This window comes from Tetrao urogallus (genome assembly GCF_951394365.1).
Source record: "Tetrao urogallus genome assembly, chromosome: 6".
Classification (NCBI taxonomy): Eukaryota; Metazoa; Chordata; class Aves; order Galliformes; family Phasianidae; genus Tetrao; species Tetrao urogallus.
The window spans coordinates 52,233,093-52,258,571 of record NC_136819.1 but is presented as its reverse complement, the minus strand read 5'-3'; the positions used below and the strand labels follow the sequence as shown (position 1 = coordinate 52,258,571).

General features: G+C 43.7%; 1 protein-coding gene across 1 annotated transcript; it reads left to right on the top strand.

The window, feature by feature from the left end:
• Nucleotides 1–21,300: 21,300 nt before the first annotated feature.
• Nucleotides 21,301–24,888, top strand: GPR132 (G protein-coupled receptor 132; the record flags this gene model as incomplete). Its single annotated transcript, XM_079537487.1, has 3 exons — nt 21,301–21,369; nt 21,999–22,062; nt 23,747–24,888. 3 exons carry the CDS (start codon nt 21,301–21,303, stop codon nt 24,886–24,888), a joined length of 1,275 nt encoding a protein of 424 aa, XP_079393613.1.
• Between the last annotated feature and the right edge of the window lie 591 nt (nt 24,889–25,479).

The following is a 25,479-nucleotide window of genomic DNA, read 5'->3' as shown; positions in this document are numbered from 1 at the left end:
ACTAAGTCCCTGGTGAGATCATTCATTATCATGACCTTAATTGCTGGATGGAAAGTTTGATGCCCTCCAAATACCAGCCACTGTGATTGTGACCTGACTGTTTGCTGCACTGGATGCTCTAATCACTCAAGGTTAAGAAGTTAAGTTCTCCAACTCAAGGAAAGTTATTATCCAGATTCACTAACAGAAAAAAATGTGGGCAGAAAAATATGAACGCAAGTTGAATCCTTTGATGAAGAGTTTATCACGTGGTCAAAAAATCAGGATTTCCAAGTCAACAGTGCACACAGAACATGCTGAAAATTTCATCCTGGTTCAGCAATGAGGTGAAGGAATCAATATGAAATAGAAAAACAATCCATCACATGTAGAAGGGAGAAATGAGCCAATCAATATAAAGTAGAAGCAACTGAATGTAAGAAATGAGCCAGTGAAATTAAAACTATCTGGAAACAGAATGGAGCAAATAAAGATTATATTTTAATGTCTATGTAGAAAGTTAAAGCTTTTGTAGGGATATCATTAGGAGGATGCAGTAAAATTAATAGTGACATTAATAAAAAAAAGAAGAAGAAGAGGAAAGAAGGAAGAAATGCTCATAATGTATCAATACTCCGAAAGTGTAAAGAGAATGAACTGTGCAAGTACAGGCAAACAGAAGTGACAGATGCACATACCTGTGAGCTAAGAACGGGAATGCAGAAAATGGTCATCAGCATCTTTTGAAGAACCAAACTATTCATTTACCAAACTGATTCCAACCTTTATGATACTGGACTAGAAGTGGTGGAATCTGTTTTCAAAGGCATTGTGTGCTGTTCCATGGAACAACCCAGTATCCTGTAAAACACTGAAGGTTTCCCATAAGTGCTACGAGGGCTGAAGAAGTGAGAAATTTCATAGAATCATTAAGGTTGGAAAAGATGTTTAAGATTGTTTAGTGAAATCCCAGCCCACCCCACCTGCCCACTGACCACATCCCTCAGTGCCACATCTCCACAGTTCTTCCGTGCATCCTTCAGAACAATCTGATTAAGGGAATCCATGAGCTACCTGCAGCTCAGAGGCCAGAGCAAACAGCCACCCGTGTGAGGCTCAGGGCTTGCCCTGCTCTTCGGCCTTTTATTTGCTTTAGTCCTTGTTCATCACTGCTAAATCACCGCTCGGCCCTCTGTGACTGTGTGTGTGTGCAGGCTGATTGCACAAATATTTGCACACACAAAAAAGACTTGTTTCTTGCATCCTTTGCTAACAGTCCAGCATGGCCGTTAGCCTTTGGTGTGCGGGCAGCGGTTGTGCTTTGGGCCCCACTGCCAGGACTCGTTCTCTGTTAGATCTGGCACACCGGGGGACAAAAATAGCCCCAGCACCACGTCTGGGACTTCCAGCTGAGTGCTGAGTTCCCCACTTGCTGGGTCAGTTCCACAGCCACTTTCATTCTGATCTATAAATGCATTTTCCATACACTTGGCCTCGCTTTGGATGGGAGAGGCACAAACCTCACCTTCTTACACTCCCTTATCCCTTCACCACACCTTTTCCAGAACAACCCAAAACCTCATAGGAACCAGAAGGCACAATTGGATACTCCCCACTGGATGGGAGGACAAGAACTACAGTGGTAGGATAGCTACATGCTGAAGAAAAAGATGACAATCGGGGGTTTAGCTGAAGGTTTCTCATTTCCTGAATCTCAGATGTTGAAAAGAATCACAGAATTGTAGGGGTTGGAAGGGACCTGTAGAGATCATTGAGTCCAACCCCCCAAAAAGCATGATTTCTAAGGAAATTATGTGGTTTAGATGTGGGCTCTGCAAAAGGTGGGTCCATGTTAGCTGTCTGTGTTTCTACTGAGAAAGCATTCAAAGGGTTATACCTGGAGTTCACTTGTGAAGAAAATACCAGGAAGTAAAAACTTCTTTACGTTAGGTGAGAAGGCTGAAATAGGTGTGTTCCTTTGGTATGAGACAGGTGTACTCTTTACATATGAATGGTGTGGAGTCAGACTCTTCTGCGGAATCCAGACACGCTGACTATAACAAAGGAGGCCCTTCTCAGGGACAGTCTTTGATAATTGGGACAAAACACCACGGGAAGTGGCCAGATGCACCATGGACTGGTGGTCTTCATTCTTTATGTCTCCAAAGTGATGCCATGCAGTTTTCTGTGAGAGATGCTTCAACCCAGCAGGATGTCTTTGAACTCAACAAAGAGCAACGGAGCAAAGCAAGCAGCTTGTGAGGCCCAGAGACCACACTCCAAAGCCAGCATCAACATCCCCAGTCAAGGACCTGCCCCAGTTTTATGCCTGCTGGAGTTCTAGAGAAGGTCTGGGGAGAAGGAGGTTGTTTGGGCTGGTTTTATCTTTTGAACCCTGTAATGATGCTACTCACGTCTAGTTGCACACGCTCTTTAAGGAGCTGGGATTCCCCCTGCTGATAAAAGATATGTAGCACTCTCACTTCCTTTAATCTCCATCAGACTATTACGTGAACATACCACCTACACAGCCAGATGAAAAGCACCAGTAGAAGGGAACTGTTGTTTTCCTTTTTTTTTCTTCTCAGAAAAAAACAAGGCTAAGCAGAAAAGCTCAGAGTTCAGCTTTGTAAGTACTGACTCCTCCTTTTCCATCTGGAAATTCCCTGCAGTTTTACAATAAACAAACTCCTCCCAGATATGCCAAAATAAAGTGAACTGAAATTTAGCATCAGACACGGAATAGTCTTTTGGAAGTAGGGGCTATTTGTAAACTGGTGGTTACCAAAAAAGGCCAACAGCAGATTGAATCTGATTTTTCATTTTAAGCTATTATAAATTACTTATTGGATTTAGAAGTAATTCACCTTACAATGTATGCTGCCTTTCAAGTAATTTTGTGATTGGGCTCAGTAAGTTTCTTAGCTACAGTAGGTTGCTTCTCTTCACTCTGAAATAGTGGATTAGACTTTGAAGAGTAAATACCACCAAGCTGCTAGTATTTTTCAAAAGGATTTTGGCGTAATTCAATGATTATTTAATGTTTTGTTGTCCACTGATGTTTCTATTAAGGCCTCTCTCTAACAGGGAGGTAAAAGAAGGTGTCATGGGAGGAAATATTTTTGGTAGGAGTAAGCGCAAAAATTTTAGATCATCGTGACATAATGTGTGTGGATGTGGATGCTCCCTTCCTGGAGGCATTCAAAGCAACCTGCTCTAGCGGGAGGAAAAATTCTAGGTCAGGTATCCACTATACAGTAGAGGTGGTGAGGCACTGGCACAGATTGCCCAGAGAGGTGGTGGATGCTCCATCCCTGGAGACAGCCAAGGTCAGGCTGGATGTGGCTCTGAGCACCTGATGGAGCTGTGGGTGTCCCTGCTCACTGCAGAGGGGTTGGACCAGATGGCCTTTAAGGGTTCCTCCCAACTCAAATGATCCTATGATCCTATGCATTAAAATTTCAAAGTAACAAAATTAGCAGAAGCATCCCAGGCTGCCATTCCAGCAAGCAGCAAATCAAGAAAGCGGATTTTTTGAAACTGCACTACCAGGTGCTAACAGCAATAGCCACTAGGGATCCCACTCTGTTCTAACAGAGGTCTACTTGCTAAAGTGGCTCAGATCTAATGGCATTGAGATTAGTCACAAAGTCACAAAATGTTTTAAGCACATGATTCAGCCTGACCTAAGCTGGAGGCAGCTGAGCCAGAAGAGCAAATTTCTGCCACAGTCTTTATGCCATCTCTGGCATTAGTCAGACCTTTGCTTGGGCCAATTCTTCTCACTGAAATGGCAGAAAATTGTCCTGATGTTTATTTTTTAAAGAGCTAAGCCTTCTCCTTTGGAACAAGACAGACTGATGTCAGATTACCCCTCCTCCTGGAGCTGTGCCCACTAGCATTTAGGTCCTATGTTAAACTGAAGCCTGCAGCATCCTGGTGTCCCTCTATGTTAGTTTTACACATAGCCCATAGCAAGGGGCATCAGATCCGTACAGCAGGGCGTGAACTGCAACACTACAAATAATACTGTAAACCACAAGGATGGGTGTATATCTCACTAAGTCTGCAAGGAAGCAGGCTGAGACCACAAATATCAGCTTACACATAAAGTGAAAGGTTGATAACAGAAATCACACATGATGGGGAAACTGGAGGCTGGTGGCTAATGCTTCTGCTGCATCTGCTGGTTTCTTTGGTCTTTAAAGAAGATTTGAGGAAAGGCACTGCCTGGCTGCAGTCATGCAAAGTCAGATTTCTTCAGGGCACCTGAAAACTTCTTATCATTATAAATATAAATATCTAATGGAGAGAAACCAGGTGGATGGGGTCAGGCTCTTTAGGTGGTGCCTAGGAATTGGACAAGGGGCAACAGGCATAAACTGGAACATGGGAACTCGAGAAAGAAATTGATAGAATCATAGAATCATAGAATGGCCTGGGTTGAAAAGACCACAATGATCATCTAGTTTCAACCCCCCTACTATGTGCATGGCAGCCAACCACCAGATCAGGCTGCACAGAGCCACATCCAGCCTGGCCTTGAATGCCTCCAGGGATGGGGCATCCACAACCTCCTTGGGCAACCTGTTCCAGTGCTTCACCACCCTCTGTGTGAAATTCCTTACTCTGTGGGTGACAGAGCACTGGAACAAGGTCGTGGAATCTCCTCTGGAGATATTCAGAACCTACCTAGACACTTTCCTGTGCAACTTACTGTAGGGAACCTGATTTAGCGGATGATCCCCAGAAGTCCCTTCCATCCCCTACAATTCTGTGATTCTGTGACCTGAGGTAATGAGGCATGAGGGGTCCTCTGTAGCAAAAAGAAAATCAGACTTTGGTGGGTATGCTTGTATTACTGTTTTCTTTGGTACCTGGCACTTGGAAGCCTGATACGAGTTATTTTGATCCATTTCTGCAGCTGGAGTGCAAGCTGCCTTTCTCTTACAAGAGATTCTATTTGCTGGGATCTGAGCAACACTGGCAGCACACTGTGACTGACTTCCCCCAGCCAAGTCAGCTGGAGCCCTGCTATTGATTTCTGCAGAGTTTTGTGAGTTCCCTGCATGCTTGTTAAAGGTAGATATCTCTATATTTTTTAATATGCAGCAATAATCTGAGTTTCATACAGTGGGTTTTTGCCACTTCGTCTCAAAATATCTTCAATGTAAGCAGTTAACACAGCTGATGCAAAGATGAGACCAGTGAAAAGAGCCCACAAGATCAGTTCAGCACTGAGTTGTATCTGTTTCCTTCTCATTTTCTGGTCACATACTGTACCAGAGCTGATGGAAAATTATCAGATATTTGCATTTCTCCACACATTGAGGCTGCACAGAAGTTTAATGCAAAAGCATCCTGTGCCTGGAGTGCAAAGAGCTTTGCTTCCATTTTGCAAGCTCACTCTAAGAAAGCAAACTCAGATGTCACTTCTGTGCATTGCAGGTTGTAGGGCAGCCAGATTTCCTCTTTTCCAGCACCATGCATTAAAATACACCTGTACCATCCCAGCACAATGTGAAGTTACACCATTATTTGGTATTTACCATTTTACCATTTATAGTATAGCATTTACCATTTATTGTTCCTTATATTCTCTATTTGCAAAGTGACTGAAGCTTAGGAGAACCTTAGATAGCTAGATAGTTCTTAGAACCTCAGGAGAAAAGGTGATGGAGTGGATGCTTTGCAATGTTAAAGAGTCTTTCCACATAACATGGTTGCTTATTTCAAAGAAATAAGATCCCAGCACCAAGTAGGCTGTGGAAATCATGTTAGGAAGGTAAGGCTATAAATTCATTGTTTAAGTGAATGGAAACTGCTGAACACAAGCCTAAGTGTCTTCAGGAAGTTGAATCTAAGAGAAGAATTATTTATACTAAAAAAAAAAGTAACAGAGCCCAAAAGTCAGCATTTTTAAGGGTGATTTCCAGTGAATTTTTCTGTTCTGTCTTTATGATGTTAAAAGGAACTGAAAAGCTGTTTGGAAAGGAAGGGAAAAGCTTTGATTTTTTTCCTCAGTGTGCATGCATACCTAGAAATCTCAAGGCAGTCCATACTTGTTATTTCTGACACTATCTGGGACTTTTCTGGCTTAGTCAGGCTCTTTTCTTTCTTCAGAGCAGTAAATTGCTTGTAATAGTTCAGCAGCAGCTGGAAGGGGCCTCTCCCATCTACCCATCCCTCAAGGTAAGGATGGATGGGGCTCTGAGCACCTGATGGAGCTGTGGGTGTCCCTGTTCATTGCAGAGAGATTGGACATGATGGCCTTTAATGGTCCCTTCCAACTCAAACGATTCTATGATCCTATGATTCAAGACACTGTGCTGTGACAAGTGCTCTGACACTTTCTTCTTGCATACACCAGGTTTCTGGGATGGCTGAGCCCTCCTCAGCCACATCCGTGCTTCATATATATCTGTTCATTGCTGCCAGCTCCCTGTATGGACTCTGTACATGCAAGGGTTTCTCCCATGGCAGGTTCCCCATGGTGTTCTTATGGAGCTACATGCTGCTGGCAGAGATATGTCCCCTGTTGCCTCCTAAGGCTGACATTATGGGAGGGATTGCCTTGCAGGAAAGTCACAGAGACATCTGAGGTCTTCGTGCAAAAGGAGCTGTTGAGAAAGTCTGAGAAATGGAACACAAGGGGAACAACTCCATGCACCTGCTCTGCAACCACTTCTCCACTACATGGAGCTGCTGAAGTTCGGATTTTCAGCTCAGGGAATTGTTTGCTTTAGATAAGAGCTAGCACACCCATGGTATTTCCAACCATATAGATGCACAAGGGAGTTCCTAGTGTAGTGGAACACCGAGATGATGCAAATTGCCCTTCTTGGTAAATAAATAAGAACATTTCCTTTCAAGCAAAGCACTTGCATCCTCAGCGTTCATATGTGATCAGAGATGTCCACAATGCATCACGCTCAGGAGAAAATCCAGGACAGGAAGCCCTATGCCCAATGAAATCCACAGATCTGTTGTCCCCATGCCCTTTTCCTCTCACTTCTCCTCCATCCTTTTCCTGTGACACTTACACTCCAGCTCCTGCACATGCTAATTGGTAAATCAAACCATTTGTAGGTTACTATTTCCAGTGTTATCTCTGCCCTGCAAAATGCCTGCTGCATTTCTCCAAGGTGCCCCTCAGCAGTGAAGTCCCAACACATCTGTGCCAGGGGAGCCTGCGAGTGCAGGTCAGCTCAGGAGCAATTTCCCTGACAAGCTCCCTAAAACCCACTCACCATCAGAGTCCATAGAACAGCCCTCTGAGCTGGTCTGATGGGGTCTTTGCCATAGATAGCCTGCAGGGAGGCTCCCTGAGCACACAAGGAAGAGGTGATCAAGTGTCTATAATTTGCCAAGCCTTGATGCAAATCAGCAACAGGAGAGAATCACAGAATTGTAGGGGTTGGAAGGGACCTCCAGAGATCATCGAGACCAACTCCCCTGCCAAAGCAGGTTCCCTACACCTGGTCACACAAGTAGGCATCCAGGCAGGTCTTGAACATCTCCAGAGAAGGAGACTCCCCAGATCCCTTCTGCATGTCCTTGGGCTGTTCACCTCCCTGGAGTTTTCAAAACAGTAGACAAGTTTGATGATACCGATTTCATGGTTGAAATATAGCTTTTCTATAACCTAAGATATAGCAGACAAATATAAAAGGACCACAGAGGAGCTTTGGGTAGCCACATGAAAACGTCCAGCCTCCTCATAAACCATTCCCTTGAGTGGTACTCACATACTGCAGGTTCATCATTTGACTCTTTCTTGGATGCCTTCCAAGGAGAAACAAAACAAACACACACAAAAAAAAGAGCAACACAGATTTGAAATTACAACACAGTGTATAGAAGGTGCAAAAGCAGCTTGAATTTCTCTATATTTACACCACAGGATAAACTTGGTTGCTCAGATCAGACCATGTCATAGACATTCAATTGATTCTTCCCTCTGTCTGCCAGGGCTGAGCAGAATTCAGGCGCTGCTTCTCTGACTTTGTAAAAAAAAATCAGAAATGCCTATGCTTTGAGCCACTTTTGCAGCACAACACAGACAGCAGTAACCTTTTTCACCCTGGGGTTGTTATCATTTCTTAGAATAAGAAGGTATTTAATCAAAACAACAAGAAAAAAACAACCCAAACGTATCTGTCAGAGGGCTCCAGCACATCTGCAAGCACAGCAGCAGCACCAACATTGTGCAGCAGCTCAGCAGTTCGGGCTGCAGTCCCCACTTGCTATCTACATCTATTTATAGTTTTCAGCTGCCTTCTTTTTTTTTTTCCTTTTCTTTTTTTTTTTTATGGCACTTCAAACCATAGGAAATAATGACGTGGGTGGGTTGTAAGGTCTGGGAATGTGCAGCCAAACCCATTCTTGCTGCAGCACATTCACTGACTTCAGCTTAGGCTGCAGTAGTGTCTCCTTGTGAGGCTGCTGTACCTACTGTACTACCTACTGTAAGGTAGTAGTGCACCTTATCTCCTCCTGAGGACCCCACGGACACACAGAGACCTCTTTACTCTGACTGTACGAAAGGCAAACCTCTTATTTCCCTGGAAAAGTAAGTAAAGCCAAAAGTAAAGCTAAAGGTCTCCAAAACGCATTGTGTGGCAATTAACAGCACACTGCCAGGGAGTTTTGCCATGGCATACATTAATCCCAGTGCCTGCAGACGTAGGACTGCCAAACCAAACAGGGCTTTGCTGTTCAGGGTGAGACTTTTGCTTGAAGAGGTCATGATCAGGCACAGGACTTACAGATTTCCACCACCCAGGCATACATTGCCACATCAGTGCAGGCTGAGGAAGGGCAGATTTCTACAATTTACAGAAGTAGGTGAGTCAAAATCAGTGGAGCTTTAAAGCACAGGTGTGGGATGCAGGCATTTATGCAGACTGACAAAGCAAAAGCAATTCATCAGTGTCATCCCACCTTATGGCAGCACTGCACACATCACGCTTAGAAAAAAAAATCAGTGCATTAGAAATCTCAGCAGCTGACACTTCTGTGTTTCATATCCATCAGCACTAAAGGAGGGTTTCTGTGTGCATGTGCCTAAGAAACCAGAAAGGCACACCACTTCTTTTGCCACTTATCTGGCCTGATTGACAAGGTGGAGTGGAGCTGCCCTGCCCATCCCACAGTATCTTGCTTGAGGGATCTTACATGTGATCAATCTTGATATCAGGTACAAAAAAAGCTTGCATTCCTGGGTTTTGTTCCTGTCACAGGTTGTGATGCCCAGTGGCATCACAGCCACTGTCACGTCCAAACTGCGTTCAGATCTGGAGCTGCTGAAGCTCTTCATTGGTACAGTAGGTGTGTCATATCTGTGCAGGGAGACTTGTTCACTGAGACATCTCCACCTTGTGCTTGGTCAGAGAGACACAGAGCTCAGCAGCTCTCTGTGCTTCTGAGCCTCACTTTGGCCGTTGCTATCCTGGAGTGGTTCATGGGGAGGTAGAACAGAGAGGGAATCTGAGGTCTTCTTCATTCGTAGGTTCTTGCTATTTTTAATTTAGGTCACGATGAGGGGAAGATAACACTAACAATGCGCATTTTCATCTGCAGTGGAACAGAGAAATGTCAAATATTCTACCAGAAACTACTCAGGAGTTTCTGAATGAAAATGGGGAGAGAATAACTCAGCCTGAAAGTCCTTCAAAGACACTGAACCCCACCAGTCTCACGTAGCTATTTCTGTTTTCTGATCAACGATGCACAATTGTTTTCTCTAATGTAGTACTGCAAAACTCTCAAGAAAGTTCTGTGCTACGCAGCAGTGAGCTAACAAAGGCTGGACTCTTTTCCTATACTTTGGATAGCCTTGGTACACCAGTAGGAAGATGATATGAAGACACCTTGTATGAAGTTCAACCTGTGCAAACATACTGCCTGTCTTAATAGCACCCAGGAATTAAAAGACAGAAAGAAATAAGCTTAAAGTGACCTATCTAAACTCACCAAAGTGCAAAGAAATGTTTCCATTTACTTCAGTTGAATTTAGATAGAGGCCAGAGGGTTTCTGCTTTCTGCTATAAATGGTTCTTTATCAGATCTTTATTCTGCCTGAACACAACAGCAGTACAATACATCTGAGGCCAAAATTTATATTGCTGTACTGCTTGTGTTATCTCTGTGGAACACAGACTAAACTTACTTGAAATGTTTGGTTTGTTTTTGCCACCCATGTCTCTGTTCTCATCTCCAGTCACTGAAGATCGTGTCAAAAGCTTTTGAAAGTATCTTGAATGTGAAATCTTGACATCTGACCTCAACTTGCTAGGGCAATAATTGTGGGTAATGTTGATTTGGGCCATACATGAAGAAGCAGTGATTCTAAGTAGTAATGTTTTTGAAGTCCATATGGAATATTTAAGAGCACAGAGAGGTGTTGTCTTCCATTTCTCTATGGAGAACCACACAACTTTCATTGTGTCACCAAAATATCTTGCTGGCAAATGTGTATGTGTTTTTATTTGGATATCCTCACATCTATGTTAGTGGGAGTCAGTAAGCATCTGGTGGCATAGTCCTTTCTAGCATCACTGCAAACAGAATAGCTTTTTCCTCATATCACCACCCTCTTCTGTTGGGCTTCTCATCCAATTAAATACCTAATTTTTTTCGTACGTATACAGCTGAATGGACTTGTGACACCCAGGATATGTATTATCTCCACCATACATATAAGAAATGAGAGCCTATTGCAGTTAGCCTGTTTCTCTGCCAGAGCCTGAGAGCCCAACACTGTAGTGTCCATGGCATGTTGGGTATACACCAAGGACAGGGTCCAAGAAATGATGTTCCTGGTCACAAATGAAGCCTAGCAGTTACAAGAGCTAAACCTACATTTTCCCACCACCGTACAAATGGCTGGATTTGAAAGAAATTAATTCCTTTGTTAAGGAATTAATGTTTGTTTTGTGTAAAATTTGTTTGTTTTCTCCTAGCTCCTCTCCTGACTGCATGGGTCAGTCTCTGCTTCCTTCATTAGCCATCAGCTCTTCATGACACAGCCACACGTTCCCAGCAGAGCCCTAGGTTACCTGACATAACAAGAAGGATGTATTAAATGGAGGTTGGAGCCAAAGAGCAACAGCCCAAACACCTCCAAAGAAGGCTGTGCTGCCTCATTTGTCACAGCAGGACAGGACGTTGTGCCCTTCTCACAGACTCCCTGCTAAAATGCAGCTGTGGTTTCTGAGCTGCTAGCTGGTAAAAAGCAGCAGCCATGCAAAGCAGATCTTGTGCATGCAAGAGCCCATGGTGGAAGGGCAGCAGTGTGTGTGGGCACTGCTTGGTGTCTGAAGGCAATGCAGAAGACATCCAATGGAACAGACTGCTTCAGAGGACTTTCTGAAACCTCTGAATTTGCAGCAGTGTTGTAGAAACTCCCATAATCTGTGTGCTCTGATCAGTAGAAATGTCACAGCCCTCAGTCCGGGGGCTGTGCTGACACAGACCCACAAGCACCATGCTATTTATTCCTCTAACTTCCCACCAATGCCACATGTTTCTGTCCTGACCTTTTGTATTTTCCCCTTTCTGAGTGTCCTCTACTTACAGTAAGTAGTAAATATATTCTTCTACCTCTTGTCTTTCAGGATATTCTCAGGAGCAGAACTTCCCAATGCAGTTACTGTAGATGCCTCTTTACAACGACCTCAAGTAATGACAGAACCAAGACTCTAAAGGCTAGGGGATTCCACTCACTCTCCCATCTGTAACCATGCACCTAGCAACAAGTGACACTTGCACCCTGATGAAGTCGTCAGCAGTGTACTTTCTTTAAGCCTATGACTCTCATGACTACGCAGTATCGTAGGCAACTTCCTGAAGTCCCTACAGAGCAGCCTGTGAGTACGGCTCGGGTCAGAGCGCCTTACCATCTTCTCTGTGAAAGCCAGGAACAGAAAAGAAGTAAGTGATTGCTGGCACTGCGACAAGGTTTCTGCTCAGCAGCGTTTTGCTTTCTTTGCTTTGTTGCTGCTTCTCCATACTGTGCATTTGTGTTTCAGAGATGTAGACTTCATTGATGTTTCACAGCCTAAAACTCCATATGATTGATATGATAAAGTGCTGCTGGGTTTTTGTATTAGAGTTCACTGCAGTTATGGAGTCTTTGCTACCTGTTATCCTTACAGATTTCCTTTTCTAAACAAAACACAGTCCTTTCGTACAAAAAGAATTAGTTCCAATCAGAAATAAGTGATAAGTAAGACTGAAATATTGTGGTAGGATCCAGGCTGCTGGGATTTGATTTGGTCACTGCAGTGCATGAGGCATACATTCTGAATTACTTTAGAAATGCCAATAGCACCATCGTCATTGCTGGGCTTCTTTTGGTAGACCATAATGAGAATTCACACCCAGACCTTCCACTCATTCTTTCACAGACAGAAAAGCAAGACAGGCATTTTATCGTGTTTATTTGCTGATGTATAGTGACTGATCAGGTATACAAACTTCCTTTCTTTTCTCCATCTCTTATTCACACAGTTCTGCTAATCACTGGCATAGAGGAATATCAAGACTAAGTTGAGATAATTCTTTTTCCACTAAATATTTTGAGATTTGCCTTGTTTTTCGGAGGCATTAAAGATGCTGATCAAGCTCAGTGTTGTTCTCTTGCTTTGAAATGAAAGCTGCTCTGCTGTTGCATTTAGTGAAGCTGCAGCATTAAGGAGACCACAAACTTTGTGATTGAGTCACAGGTTGGTAACAGTTGGCACCACGTTGGCATGTGGGCAAAATGAATCAGTTTGAGCTCCTCCCTCTAAGACTTGAAGGGAACTTAGTTTTGCTCTGAGAGATTCTGAAGTCAGGGTGGATCTTTCCTATGCCAAATTGCATTTAGCAAAGGGTAAGCATCCTAAAAGAGCCATGCTAGATCAAACTGAAGTTTGTTTCCCAGATTTAGTTTCTCATAGGATCTTCTTGGTTGCTTTTCATCTCTCTGGTAACTCTCCCCAGGTATTCTTTTCCTTTATGTTGCAAGAGAAAACACCGCAAGTTATGGATACTGGCTCTCACGGAAATTTTGATGTAAAGCTTGATACTCTGCCAAAGACCAATGTGCATGTAGACTCAGTTTTAACCTATTTTTCCTGTGATCCTATTTAGACCAGACACCACATCCACACAAGCAGTTCCTCAGCTTCCAATAACTTCATCTGAAGAAAAAAAAGATCCTTTTCCTGCTCTTTCACAGCTAATAGGCAAGGCTTGTTTTCTACTGAGGACTTTTCCATAGTCTGTGCAAATGACACTACATTTAAACAAATAGAGTATGAATTGAGCACCTCTTCTGTAGAGGTTTCTGCCTGAAACTGCAGATGACTCTTTCAGGTTCTGCATTTTCCACGCCTCTTAGAGGGACGCTGAATTTAGGGTCTCATCATGAGCACACAGGTAGCGTTGGGCAGTGTTTCAGCTCTCTCTGGCTGCAGTGGCGAAACTCAGCCATGATTTGTGGGGATCATGTTAGCAGTTGTGGTGCCAATGCAGCACAGCATGGCTGGAGTGACAGCTGCAGCAGCATGAGGACAAATTTCTGTGGCTGATGTTCATGACTGCCTGAGCTCAGACAAGCTCCAGTTTTGTTTGCCTTCTCTTGATACTCTTTGTGTTTTCAGTGTGTTACGGGGTGTAGTTAGCTAAAGCAATGAGCAGTTCTGTGCTGAAACTAATACATGTTGTTGTTCCATTCCCACCTGACTTAAGCCCTTTTGCTTCCCTGTGCAGACTTGGTTGCCTATCCAAAAGCATCTGAATATCTCCATATTGCCCCTGTCTCTAAGGTTCCTGTGGTTGGGTTTAGCAGATTGGACACCTGCTCATGTCCCTCTATCACATGTTACTGCCTCCTCCATGAATGTGCCTCACTATATGAAAAATCACTGCTTTAAATCAACTTTGGGGATTGTGTACATAAGGGACACTATTTTTCTTAACAATGTCTCCTGTGCTGGAAATATATCAAAGCATTGGAGGAGGAAGTAGTCAAGGATCTCATCATTTTGGCAGAAATACTGTCATCTTTACAGATGCCTTCTATAAAGCACACCAGGTTTGATAGAATCTTATCCAATTTCATGAATTATGACTATTTTTATAGCAGGGTATGCAGTGCAGATACGCGTTATCAGACACACCTAAGGTTCAGCCATTGTTGATGTCTTTTGGTGGAGCAGAACATATGGCAAAAATATTCTCCAGGAACCAAATATCACACAGTGGACCTGAAGTCCATAAACGCAGAGCATTCGGTATTGAGTCTCATATGTGGAAAGTAAAGTGGGTTATATTATTGCATAGGCCAGTAGGGTCTTACTGGAGTGACAAGGATGAAGAGAAGTGGGAAATTCAGAACATGATTTATTGGAAAAAATGCATGATTTCCCTATCCATAAAAAAGGACACTGTGGGGAATATTTAGTGGCGGGTGTTTTCACATGCATTCTAGTGTAAAGTCTACGGGTCCCAGCCCTCAGATGAGATGCTCCAGGGTTTAGCCATTAATGAGATGTACAAAGGGTTGGAAGAGGTGGCAGCTGAGGATATGGACAAAACACAGTAGGAGATTTAGTAGAGAGAAGAATGAGCTCACGAACACGTCAAAGATGCACACGGATGCAGTGAGAAATTTTTGAGTGTGACAGTTTTGGTGCTATAACTAAAGTCTTAAGAGGAAAACCCTGCAACTGGTAGATGAGCAAGCTGTATAGGAGACGACCCATTTGGCAAAAAAGGGAAATCAGCAGTTCTCCAACTAGTTGAGAGTGAACCATAGAACAAGAAGGAACAAAGAAAATGAGTTTCAGGGTAAATGGAAAAGGAGGAAATATTGGTGACTGAGCTCTGAGTACCATTTTTAAGTCTTCTGTCAAAAATAGCATTGTTTCAAGAATAGAAAGCACTGTGGTTTTCATGTAGCTTTGCAAATCCCACCTGCTGAGACACATTCGCTTCAGCTTAAGTAAAAAACTTTGAGCAGAAACTAGCTAGAATTCCCAGAGACAAGCAATTTGTCAGTGTCCCCAGATCTGGGAGGTCACAAAATTATTCTGGGCTCTTTTTAATCTAGTTTTCCCCTTTAGCCTCTTTTACCAGCAGCACAAGTGGTTCCTGTGCAGACCCACAAGGGCAGGGCCAAGATCACTAAATCCCCCACAGCATCATGAGGCTGTAAGCTGAACAGTCTATGTGTTCTCCTACAGAGATCAGTCATACTACCTACTCATTCTTTTTAGCACTACCTTGCTGTGATCAGAGTGGAGAATTGCAGAGAGATGAAAGGGACAGACATTTATGGGATACAGGGACAACCTATGACAATGGAGATGTCAGTGCAGAAAGAGGGGAAGCTTGTGCATTTATGAGTTTGAGCAGGAGATGTCTTTGGTTGTGAATTAGTATTCCCTGCATGTATCACTGCCTGGTGGCAGTGGCCAGTCAGCATCCTCTGGCTTCCTTGGGAGCTTGAATGACAGAGGAGATACAAGTTACCAGCTTGACTCCTGGGTCAGCAGTGGATTGCAAATCACTGATTAACATGGGACAGAGGTGTGGAAAGCAACAGCAAGTTGGTGAAAGGCAAGTGCAAACCGTGGCAGTGCACAGATCATATTTAAAGAAAAACAGACCCAGGTGATGACAGGCTTGCAGGATCTGACCTGATCTGCAATGGAGAACAGAGCCTGGCCAGGGCACAGTGTTGAGAGGCCAACAGCACAGAAGATGGGTGCCAGCTACAGGCTACCACAAGCCATAGGCATGGCAATGGAGGTGTTGGCAGGAGTCTTCTGCATTCAAGCCTAGATAACTGAGGCTCAGAAGAAAGAGGAAGGTGTCCATAAGTACTGAGATCCTAAGATAAGAAGGTGACAGTGCAGGTGGGATACCTGTCATCATTCTTGCATCACCTCTTGGATACCCACCCAAGAAATGGGAAAGAGGCCCAGTATGTAAGCAAAGAGCATTGAAAAGCTAGGAGGAGAGAGCAAAGATTATTGTGCTGAGGTTTGGAAAATGGACCTCATGAACCATCTGGGCCTCAAAGCAGAGCAGCACAGTAGAAAGCTTAAGCATGAGGATTGAAGGCAGCCTGTAGCAGTCACAACAGCTTCGCGTGGCCACAACACCATCAGTGCCAACTCCTTGGTATACCAGCCTGTTTTCTTAAGAACCCAGAGCAGTATTCATCTTTGTGTAAGACCTCAGCCTCTTGAAGGCACCTTGCTGCTCTGAGCATCCAGGAGCTCTTGAGAGGGTTCTAAATAAGCTGCACATGGGAATCCCCTCTCAATTCTTCCAAGATATGATAATTTCAGCATGAAGTAGCAAGGAGGTGTTACCTGTTCAATTTTTACATGAGCCTCTCAAGTAAGGGAAGCCTTATTTGAATAGCCTCTGCCACCAAGGCTATGTGTTAGATCTGTTCTAGCTTCATGGAGACATCAGGCACAAATGCCTGCTGGTTTCTTATTGGAGGAAGGTGTGAATCAGAAGTACAAAACTTGCAGTTTTGGGGTTGTTCTCAGTTGTTCACTTTCACTACATCTGCTCCACAACCTTGAAACTTCCTTCAACCTTTTGACCTGACTGGCTTTGTAGTTCATCCTCAAATTTATGACAGCATTTCTGGGGTTCTGATGGCTCTCCAAACAGAATTCCTCTGCCTGTGGTACATTTTCTAGATAATCTAATAGGTGTTGTAGAGTAAATCTGTCCTGCAATAGCCATTCTCTGATGCTCTCAAAGAGGACTTTTCTCAGTCACTGGTTATGAAGTTCCCAAAATCATTACTCATTACCTCAGATTTAAGAGTGGGAAGAAAACTCGACCGGTATGGGGGAAGTGAAGGTCTGTTTTTCAGCTTCCCCTATCAACCCAGTCACCCATCACCTCATATGAAGTGCACATGGTTTTACCTTCTGCCTTGAATGAAGTGGCTTTAAACCCTGTATCTGGAGCTTTCATTTGCATGTCTATCTGCCTGACATTGTTTTTTCATCTACGGTCCCTCACCAGGCAATGTAACACAAGCCCAGGATGCCCTGTTTATGGAAGGATCACAATTCCAAGCCAGGTCCTTCATCCACTTGAATTATGGGACTGTTTCACTTCATTGTCCCCACAACAGTTTATTTTGGCAAAATAGTACACGTAAGGACGTAGATATGTGAGTATATGTAAATGCCTCCACATACATATTTAAAACACCTACCTGCTGAGAGTTCACATCTAAGAACAGTGTATATGAAGTAAATCAAACATCTTCCTCTCACTAGAAAGGAGCAGTTAGTCCTTTTGAATAGCAGATGATTAATATCTTCTCTCTTACAAATATCTTCTATTTTTTTTCAAGACTGCTTGCATCTGCAATATGAAGCTACATGCCAAGGCTGTATAACTAATCCCAACGTCCTGCTGCTTCCTCTCTGAGGCTATTTTCAGTGGCAGTAGTCTACAAATGCTCTACAGCTTATTTTAACCAGCATTAGTTAACAGAGATATTACCTTATGTAATGTTATGTTCTTAATGTCCACATAAGCCTTTCAAAATTCTCAGCTCTGACCATAATCCTTGACATAATGGATTAGAAAATGATTAGAAAGGGAAAAACAGATAAATATCATGCTCAGCTGAGGTACCTGTACTCATTACAGATTTCACTGTCTCTTTTTTTCTCTTCTGTCCTTCTGTACCTAAGGTGAATTAATCCACCACTGCTTTACTCAACTGTTGCGCTTTTTTCTACTTTCTCTTCTTCTATCTGAAATTTTCTCTTTTCCTAATAGTGGTTATTTTTATCACTCCAACTTCTCTGTTAGGAATCAAAACAGCTTTACATGAATAGCTAATAAACATCAGACAACTGCAAAAGAAAGCCTTTTGCTTTCTCCCTTGTTTTCACTTTCCTCTTTACACCTCAGTGTTAGCAAAAACAATTCAGACTCTTGAGGGAAGATCAGATATTGACAAAACTAGCCTGGATGTGCAGCAGCAGCCCTTAATGAAGCTGGCCAATTCTCCACACTTCCCAAGATCCTTTTCTGTTTCATACAGGGCCAGAATCCAGCAAGGGTCTTTAAATCTGCTAAAGCAATAAGACAACCAGGAGCATCTCTGGTGGTTGGTGGAGGGTGTAGTTCACATCCAGATTAAGCTTCTCACTACACACCTCCTCTGGCTCTGTCTGCTCTGCTTCTGACCATTTGCAACTACCAATCCCCTCACGCCAGCCTTACTGCTGCTGTGACTTTGGTCAACCAATTCAGAAAGATAAACCAGTGGTCAGTTGACCCAGATAAGAAAGGGGACACATTTTCTGCTAGCTTACCACTATGCACGTATTCACTGCAGGGTCAGGCAATGTACTGGTCAGGGACAAGGCAGAGAATAAAACAATGAGAGCCAAGCTGTTACTCTAGTGTGGCTGTGATGTGAAACCACATCCTCACAGCATCCCAGATTCACAGCCTCGTCTCCCATGAGCTGTGTGGGGCATCTCTGTAGGAGACTTTAATGTTCCCTCATGCTCGGTAGGGAAGAGGACAGATCACCACCACACAGGTGTCCATCTCCTGCACAACAGTGCTGCCGTCCTTGCCCACAAGACAGGAGATCTGATTCCAAGATTGAATTTAATCAATTTGGTGTTTGAACTCAAATCTGCCGCTGTTTAGGAAAGTGTGAGAACCTTTTCCCTCTGGTACACCTGGGCTGCCAGCCAGGAGAAATGCAAGGTGCAGTGGATCAAAGACAGAGTGAAAGAAGAGTAGGCAGCGTCTAATACGGTTTTGTTGTCCCATTGAGTGGGCATGCAGCAAGATACATCTGCTGCTTTCTCACCACACCTCAAGAAAGTGGGATTTCACATCCAGTTTGCCTTATTTGTCCACACCCTTTTTACTTGAGCATCTCCATCTGCCTTCTAGGATTTCCTCTATGTAAGATCTCAATACATTAGAGCAGGTAGGCACTACATTTTAGGAGTAAGAAATGTAATGATCCATTTGTTTAGCAGGTGTGAAATTCTACAGGAGATCTACCTGCTCTAACATATATATAACCTATATATAATGTATAACTTAGCCAAGCGCAGACATCCAAGAAAGAGGGCAAATACAGGGCAGGAGCATAGCAAGTCATCTGTAGTGCTTTATCCTATTTTACTGTGATTTGTGCTCAGACGCTTTGCAAGTCAGAGATGTTGTCTCTGTTCCTTCAACAAACCAGGAAGATGAGATGTTTTACAAATCTTAAAGGAAGGTGAGAAACATACATGTGCTGACTGTGGTTTGAGTCTTGCTCTTGACTCTCTGAGAGCAAGAAGCCCCAGCGTGCTGCTAAATATATGTTGAGCTGTTGAAGCAAAACACAACCATGATCCAGTGTAACACGTTTTGGTGGATGGTGAGCCCTAGCAGAATTATTGCTGTTGCAGAAAGGTGAGGACAACTACTTTGGACAGGATCGGCACAGCTGAAAGCTACAAGGCAGATAAGAGTCAACATTACAAGGAGAATATTCGTTAACTGCCTGCCAAGTGCTGCTTTCTGATCTTTAGCTTGAGAAAGAAGCCCCTCCCCAGACCTAGAGAGCTGAGCAGCATTGCTAGACTCAGCACTGAGCTGGATGCATCACTCAGGGCTGGAAGGCTGCTCCAGGTGGAGCTGAGAGTCAGGAGGAAGGGAGGAAGGGGAGCAAATGGCCTCCTTCCCCTCCTGCCTCCTGGCCTGGGGCTACAGTAAGAAGCACTGCTGCTGGGAAGGATCTAGGCTTCATCATTGACAGCCCAGGCGTTGGCCAGAAACACCCAGCACATGCTTTTTCTCTGTAAGCATAGACTTGTGCTCTTTGTTCGTCAAGACCTGGTGGCTGGCAGCTGACTGGTGAGAGTGTCAATCTCCTCAACCCAATATGCTGACAAACCAAGAAAGGAAAAGCGTGCCTGATGCAGGCAACTTTAAAAAGTCACACAGAACTCCTTTCTGAGGCTCACTTGCAGGTGCCAGACACAGGAAAGAGGTGTGGTCTGGAGGCAGAGCCTTGCCTCTCATTGCTGTCTGGCCGATGCGGAAGGGAGGTGTTGGGACCAGACTTCATGCCTCTTCCTGCCCCAAGTAGCACCCACAGGCCTTCCTGCGGCAAACTGCCATGCAGAGAGTAAGCAGCAGTGCTGTGGTTTAAGCTGGCATACAGCTGAATGCAACAGTTTTTTCCTCATGCCCCCCTGCCCATGGGATGGAGGAGAGAATCAGAGGAAAAAAAGAGAAGTAAAACCCGTGGGTTGAGATACAGTCTATTTACTAAGATGGAACAGGAAGAGTGAAATAACAGTCATGATAATTTTATATATGTATGCATATAATGACAGTAATGATAATTTTCACAGAATTATAGAATCATTAAGGTTGGAAAAGACCTCTAAGATCATTTAGTCCGAGCGTCCACCAGTCAGAAGTATTGCCCACTAAACCATGTCCCTCAGTATCACCTGGGCTAGTACCAGATATGAAGGTTGGTGGCCCTGCCTGTAGCAGGGGCTTTGGAACTTGATGATCCTCTGGGTCCCTTCCAACTCCAAGCCATTTTATGATTCTGTGATCTCCATGGTTCTTGAACACCTCCAGGGATGGTGACTCCACCACCTCCCTGGGCAGCCAGTGCCAGTGCCCAACCACTCTTTCTGAGAAGAAATTTTTCCTAATATCCAACTTGGACCTCTTCTGGCATACATACATATAAATGTGTGTATATATATACATATGAGGGATGCAGGAAGAGGCCAGAGACCTAAGAACCCTGGAGTGCTGGACTTGAAGAATGGGAGGAGCAGAGTAGGAAGAGAGGAGGCTAAGGAAGGAGGCAAAAGAAAGAAATAATAGGAGTTGTGTGTATAGAATAAGCCTCCTTTGGGAACCATGTGTCTATGGAGTAAGCCTGCCACTTTCTGCTCTGCACCATTGCTGCTGCAAGGCAGTTACCTCTGGGGGAAGCAGGCCTTTGCACAACCAGCAGTAAACAGGTGTAGGAAGTGCGAGGAGAGTGCATGAACACAAGCAGACTGCCAAGAGACACATGTGAAGCCTGAGGGAGGGGAGGAGAACACACCTTCAACCTCTCTGAAAGGTTTTGTGTGCAACACTCTTAGGTTGGACTGTTGGTCTGTAGCTGAGACAGCATGCAGCAGTGCCACATTCCCAACTTGACTGTTGCTATTTCCATTACGAATCAGTTTCATTCATCTGCTGTGCTTCACTTTGGAACTGAAGGTCTCTAAGGAGCCTTTGCGTTACATGGGTTCCTGGAGTTCTCATACTGGTTGGACACAAGCAGAGGACAAGCTCTCGTACGTCACATGCCAGGTGAGATCTGGCACAGAAATCTCTGCTGACCCAGAAGACAAAACAATGTTTTTATCCCTCTATGCAATTGTTTGGTTTGTGGCCTGGGTAAGGTTTGTGGCCTCATTGACCAAAGGTGATAGAGGCAGAAAAACCTAATGCCACTACCATCTCTTACAACTACTAATTTTCTATATTGATACTAGCTATGATACTAGCTATGAGAACACTTTCACTGCTAGCAAAAAAGGGAAATAAATTTAAAAACTCTGCAACAGCCCTGCTGAGTACTGTGCCGTCTTTCCCACACACAGCAGTGAGGATCCTCTTCTTCAGTCATCCTTAAGCTGAAGCATTTGAAGCTAAGGGCAACTTCAAATCCTCCTTGAGAGGACCTGAGCATGTCTATTGGGTACCAGATGGCCCATCTCTCAGACATGGAGAGATGTGGCCCTCCATCACTTGGCAGCAACAGGATACTTTGGCCCAGCTTAGTGAGGCAACCACTTGCTAACTTTATCAACATGTCAGCAAGCAAGCAGAGTGTGGTTTGCCATAAGAGGAAGTGGAAGGTAGTCACAGAGCATGGCCGCACACTCCGATATACTTCTTCCACAACACCAGCGCTTTCTCAGTTTCTCTGTATACAGAGTCTCTATTCCAAGTGTCACCCTGAGAAACAGTTTTCTCTGCCACCAGTACTGGGAATGGAAGGTACCGTTGCCTCTGCCCTATCTGCCTTCTTGCCAGGATTGGGAATGAGTCTTCAGTCAGAAGCTGCTGTCATTGAGTGGGCTCTGACTGTGTCTGGGTACTTGTAGCAAATGAGCACCTCTTGTCATGGACCAGGAGAATCTCTCCTGGTGCTGATGGCTATGGCTAGCATCTCACAGCTGTGAGTACTGCACAGCCTATTGCAGCCTGCGTTGGTTTTCTCATACTGTACTCATCCTACAGTAACTAAACTAAGTCAGGGAACCTGAATGCCCCTCAGACTTGAATGGTAGGCATTCTGTTAGGCATTCAGAGTAGAGCTTCTTATGGCATCCCAGGGAGGGAAAAGAAAGATCCCACCAGCTTGTCTACCCTGCCAGAGATGCATGAGACAATCTAGGTCCTCACTGAACTGGGAGCAGACTGCTTCCCCTAGGTCTGCTTGAAATTGGACCAAGCAAACAACAAATAACTGTTCATAGGCTGACGAAAGGTACCTTCTTCCGTGTATGAACACAGGTTGAAAAATGTCTCATGCAGAGTGGATCAGGAAGGCACATGCCCATCCTCAGGGTGATGGGACTCAACTTCTATCAACACATCTGCTCTTGGCAGTTACCTGATTGGAGTAGGTGTCCACCCCATTAGTGAATGTCCAAAGGATTAGCCCAGACAAGATCTGTTTTTATGAAGTATATTATGCAATGGAAACTTTCAACTCATAAATACAACGAAGTACAATTTTTAAGACAAATCAATTCCATTGGGGCATATTCCATGTTTCTCTCTTCAATCAATCGGACATTTTAGTGTGGAAATCATCATGTGACTTTGCAAGAAATGTTTCTCCTAGCTCTACATTAACCAGCTGCCAGGTCTTCTCTCGTGCATGGATGCCTTGGAAAGGTGGTGTTCTTAGTAGCCACTCCTGCTAAAGGAACATTAATTTTCTTCACCTCCATTTCTTAAAAGTGTAAACGTTCTTCCCTTGTTTACTTCCTTTAACTACCCCTATTTCCTGTCTTTTTTTTCCGAGAACTATCAAATAGGTGTGGTAGGCAGTTCTGTTGAATTACGATGGTGAATGTTGTATAGCACTACAAGTTTGTGTTCTTCATCTGCAGCTATTCATCAGGAGGAGAGAGGTGTGAATTATATGTGAGTACACACCAGCAGCCAGACTCTGCTTCCTGTATGCCGGGCAGTTATTGACACAAAAATCCCTCCACACAGTTCGGATGTTCCCACACCTGATCAGAAATATTAAGTTCTTCTACAAACCCATCTCTGAAATCTCTATACTTTGCATTTTTTACTATTGAGTTTGGGAAGAAAAGAAAAAAAAAGTAAGATTAATGCCCTTAATTTCCTCTGCAAAGTGATTTTAGTAACTGATCAGCAGCTCTGTCCTGTTTCTTAGGCATCCTCGGTTAGGGTCAGTCCCCATCTTAGTGGATAGGCATGGTATAGTCCATAAATTCCTTGTGAATAAAGATCCTTTTTCCTGGAACTAACTGCAACCTGGCTCCCTGGGGAGGACACCAGCAGGTCTTGGAAAACTCCCGTCTTAGTGGATTAAGACAAGCACCCCGCCATGTCCTTGCATCTGTGGGACTGCAGCCTTTACTGACACACTTTGAATTGATGGAAATACTAACTTTCCATCTTGTCTTCTGATTCACAGAAAACACCAGCTGGGGAAAAAACGTAATCATGGGGGATCATGCAGCCTGTATCACAATTGGAAAGGATAACTCCACTATTTGTCCGAGCATTCCCTACGGAGACAGCAAGACACTTCTAATTGCTGTTTACAGCATTGTTTTTGCCATTGGTCTTCCAGCAAATTGCTTAACTTCCCTGCTCGCACTTGTACAAATCCGAAGGAATAATGCAATTGCCATCTACATTTTCAGCTTGTCATTGTGTGATCTGATGTATTTAAGTACCTTGCCTCTCTGGATTATCTACGTGCAACACGATCACCGGTGGACTATGGGTGAACAGGTTTGCAAATTAACAGGATTCATATTTTTCTGCAACATATACATCAGCATTCTGCTTTTATGCTGTATTTCTCTGGATCGTTATGTGGCACTGGTGTATGCTCTGGAATCAAGAGGCAGAAGAGGACGCAAAAAGGCAATCATAATAGTATGTTTTCTTGTTGCTGTGGTTGCAGTAATCCACAGTCCAATATTTAACATGAATAGTATACATAACAATAACTGCTTCGAGACCTTACCCCTTGACAAAACACTGGTTTCTTTCAGCTTTGCCAGATTCCTATTTGGATTTGTCATACCTTTCACAATTCTCATTTTCACCAACTACAAAATCTTCCAAAGAACAAAAATAAGTGACAGCGTCACTTGTCACCAGAAAGCCAAAGTGAAGTACCTGGCAATTGCCATCATTGTCATTTTCCTGATGTGCTTTGCTCCCTACCATGTGGTACTCCTAATAAGAGCCATATACTTTATGTTTCATCAGGATTGCTCGTGTCCATTTGAGAAAAGTATATATTCAGTTTTTACAGTGTTTCTGTGTTTATCAACTGCAAATGGCATTGCTGACCCAATCATCTATGTGCTGACTAGTGAAAATGTCAGGAAAGATTTCTACAGAAGCCTGAGAAGGTGGAAATCAAACTCATCCAGGCTCAACTCATCCATTAATCATAAGACTGACAGTAGCAAATTGAAAATGCAGAAAGAATCACAAGAAGGAGTATTAGGGGAAGAAAACAAAGAGATAGCAAGTTCATCACAGGTACTGGAGACCATATGCAGTCATAATAGCAAAGACCCAGAAGGTGGTAGCTAGCAGTTTGCAGCTGCAGCTGGCTGCTGATAGCAAAGAAGTTCTCAGTGTGAGTTGCAGACTGCTCAGCGCAGCACACAAATATTTACATGCTGATGTCCAAAGGAAGGGTTGTTTTTTTTGCTGTACGTGGGCCAGCAGCTCCTTGAAAACATTACAGGAATGTTACTTCTTATTTCTGTTTCTCTCCTTCTATGAGGTTTGCCCATCAGTACCATTAGTGAAAACCTTGCTTGGTGAAGAACATGTGGAATAAACTTTGAAATCGACTTTCACTCAAACTGAAGTCTTAAAAGCTTATTTTTTGGACTCTCACAAACTGAGAATCAGTTTCTTCTTCTGAGCTGAACAAAAAGAAACACCCAACCTGGGAGAACAACGTGAGGCCCATTCTTCTGGTTGAAATCACTAGCTCTTCAGGAGGTACACGTTCAGATTCTCATGCATGTATCCTGTTGTTAAAGTTTGTGGTTAACCAGTGGAAAATATAAAAAATGAGGAAGTCTTTCATGAGCCTTGAAAATGTTCCTAATGCTTCAGTATGCAGTTTAATCTACCTTGCATGTACCGAATAAAGGGCAAAGCAGTGTCCTG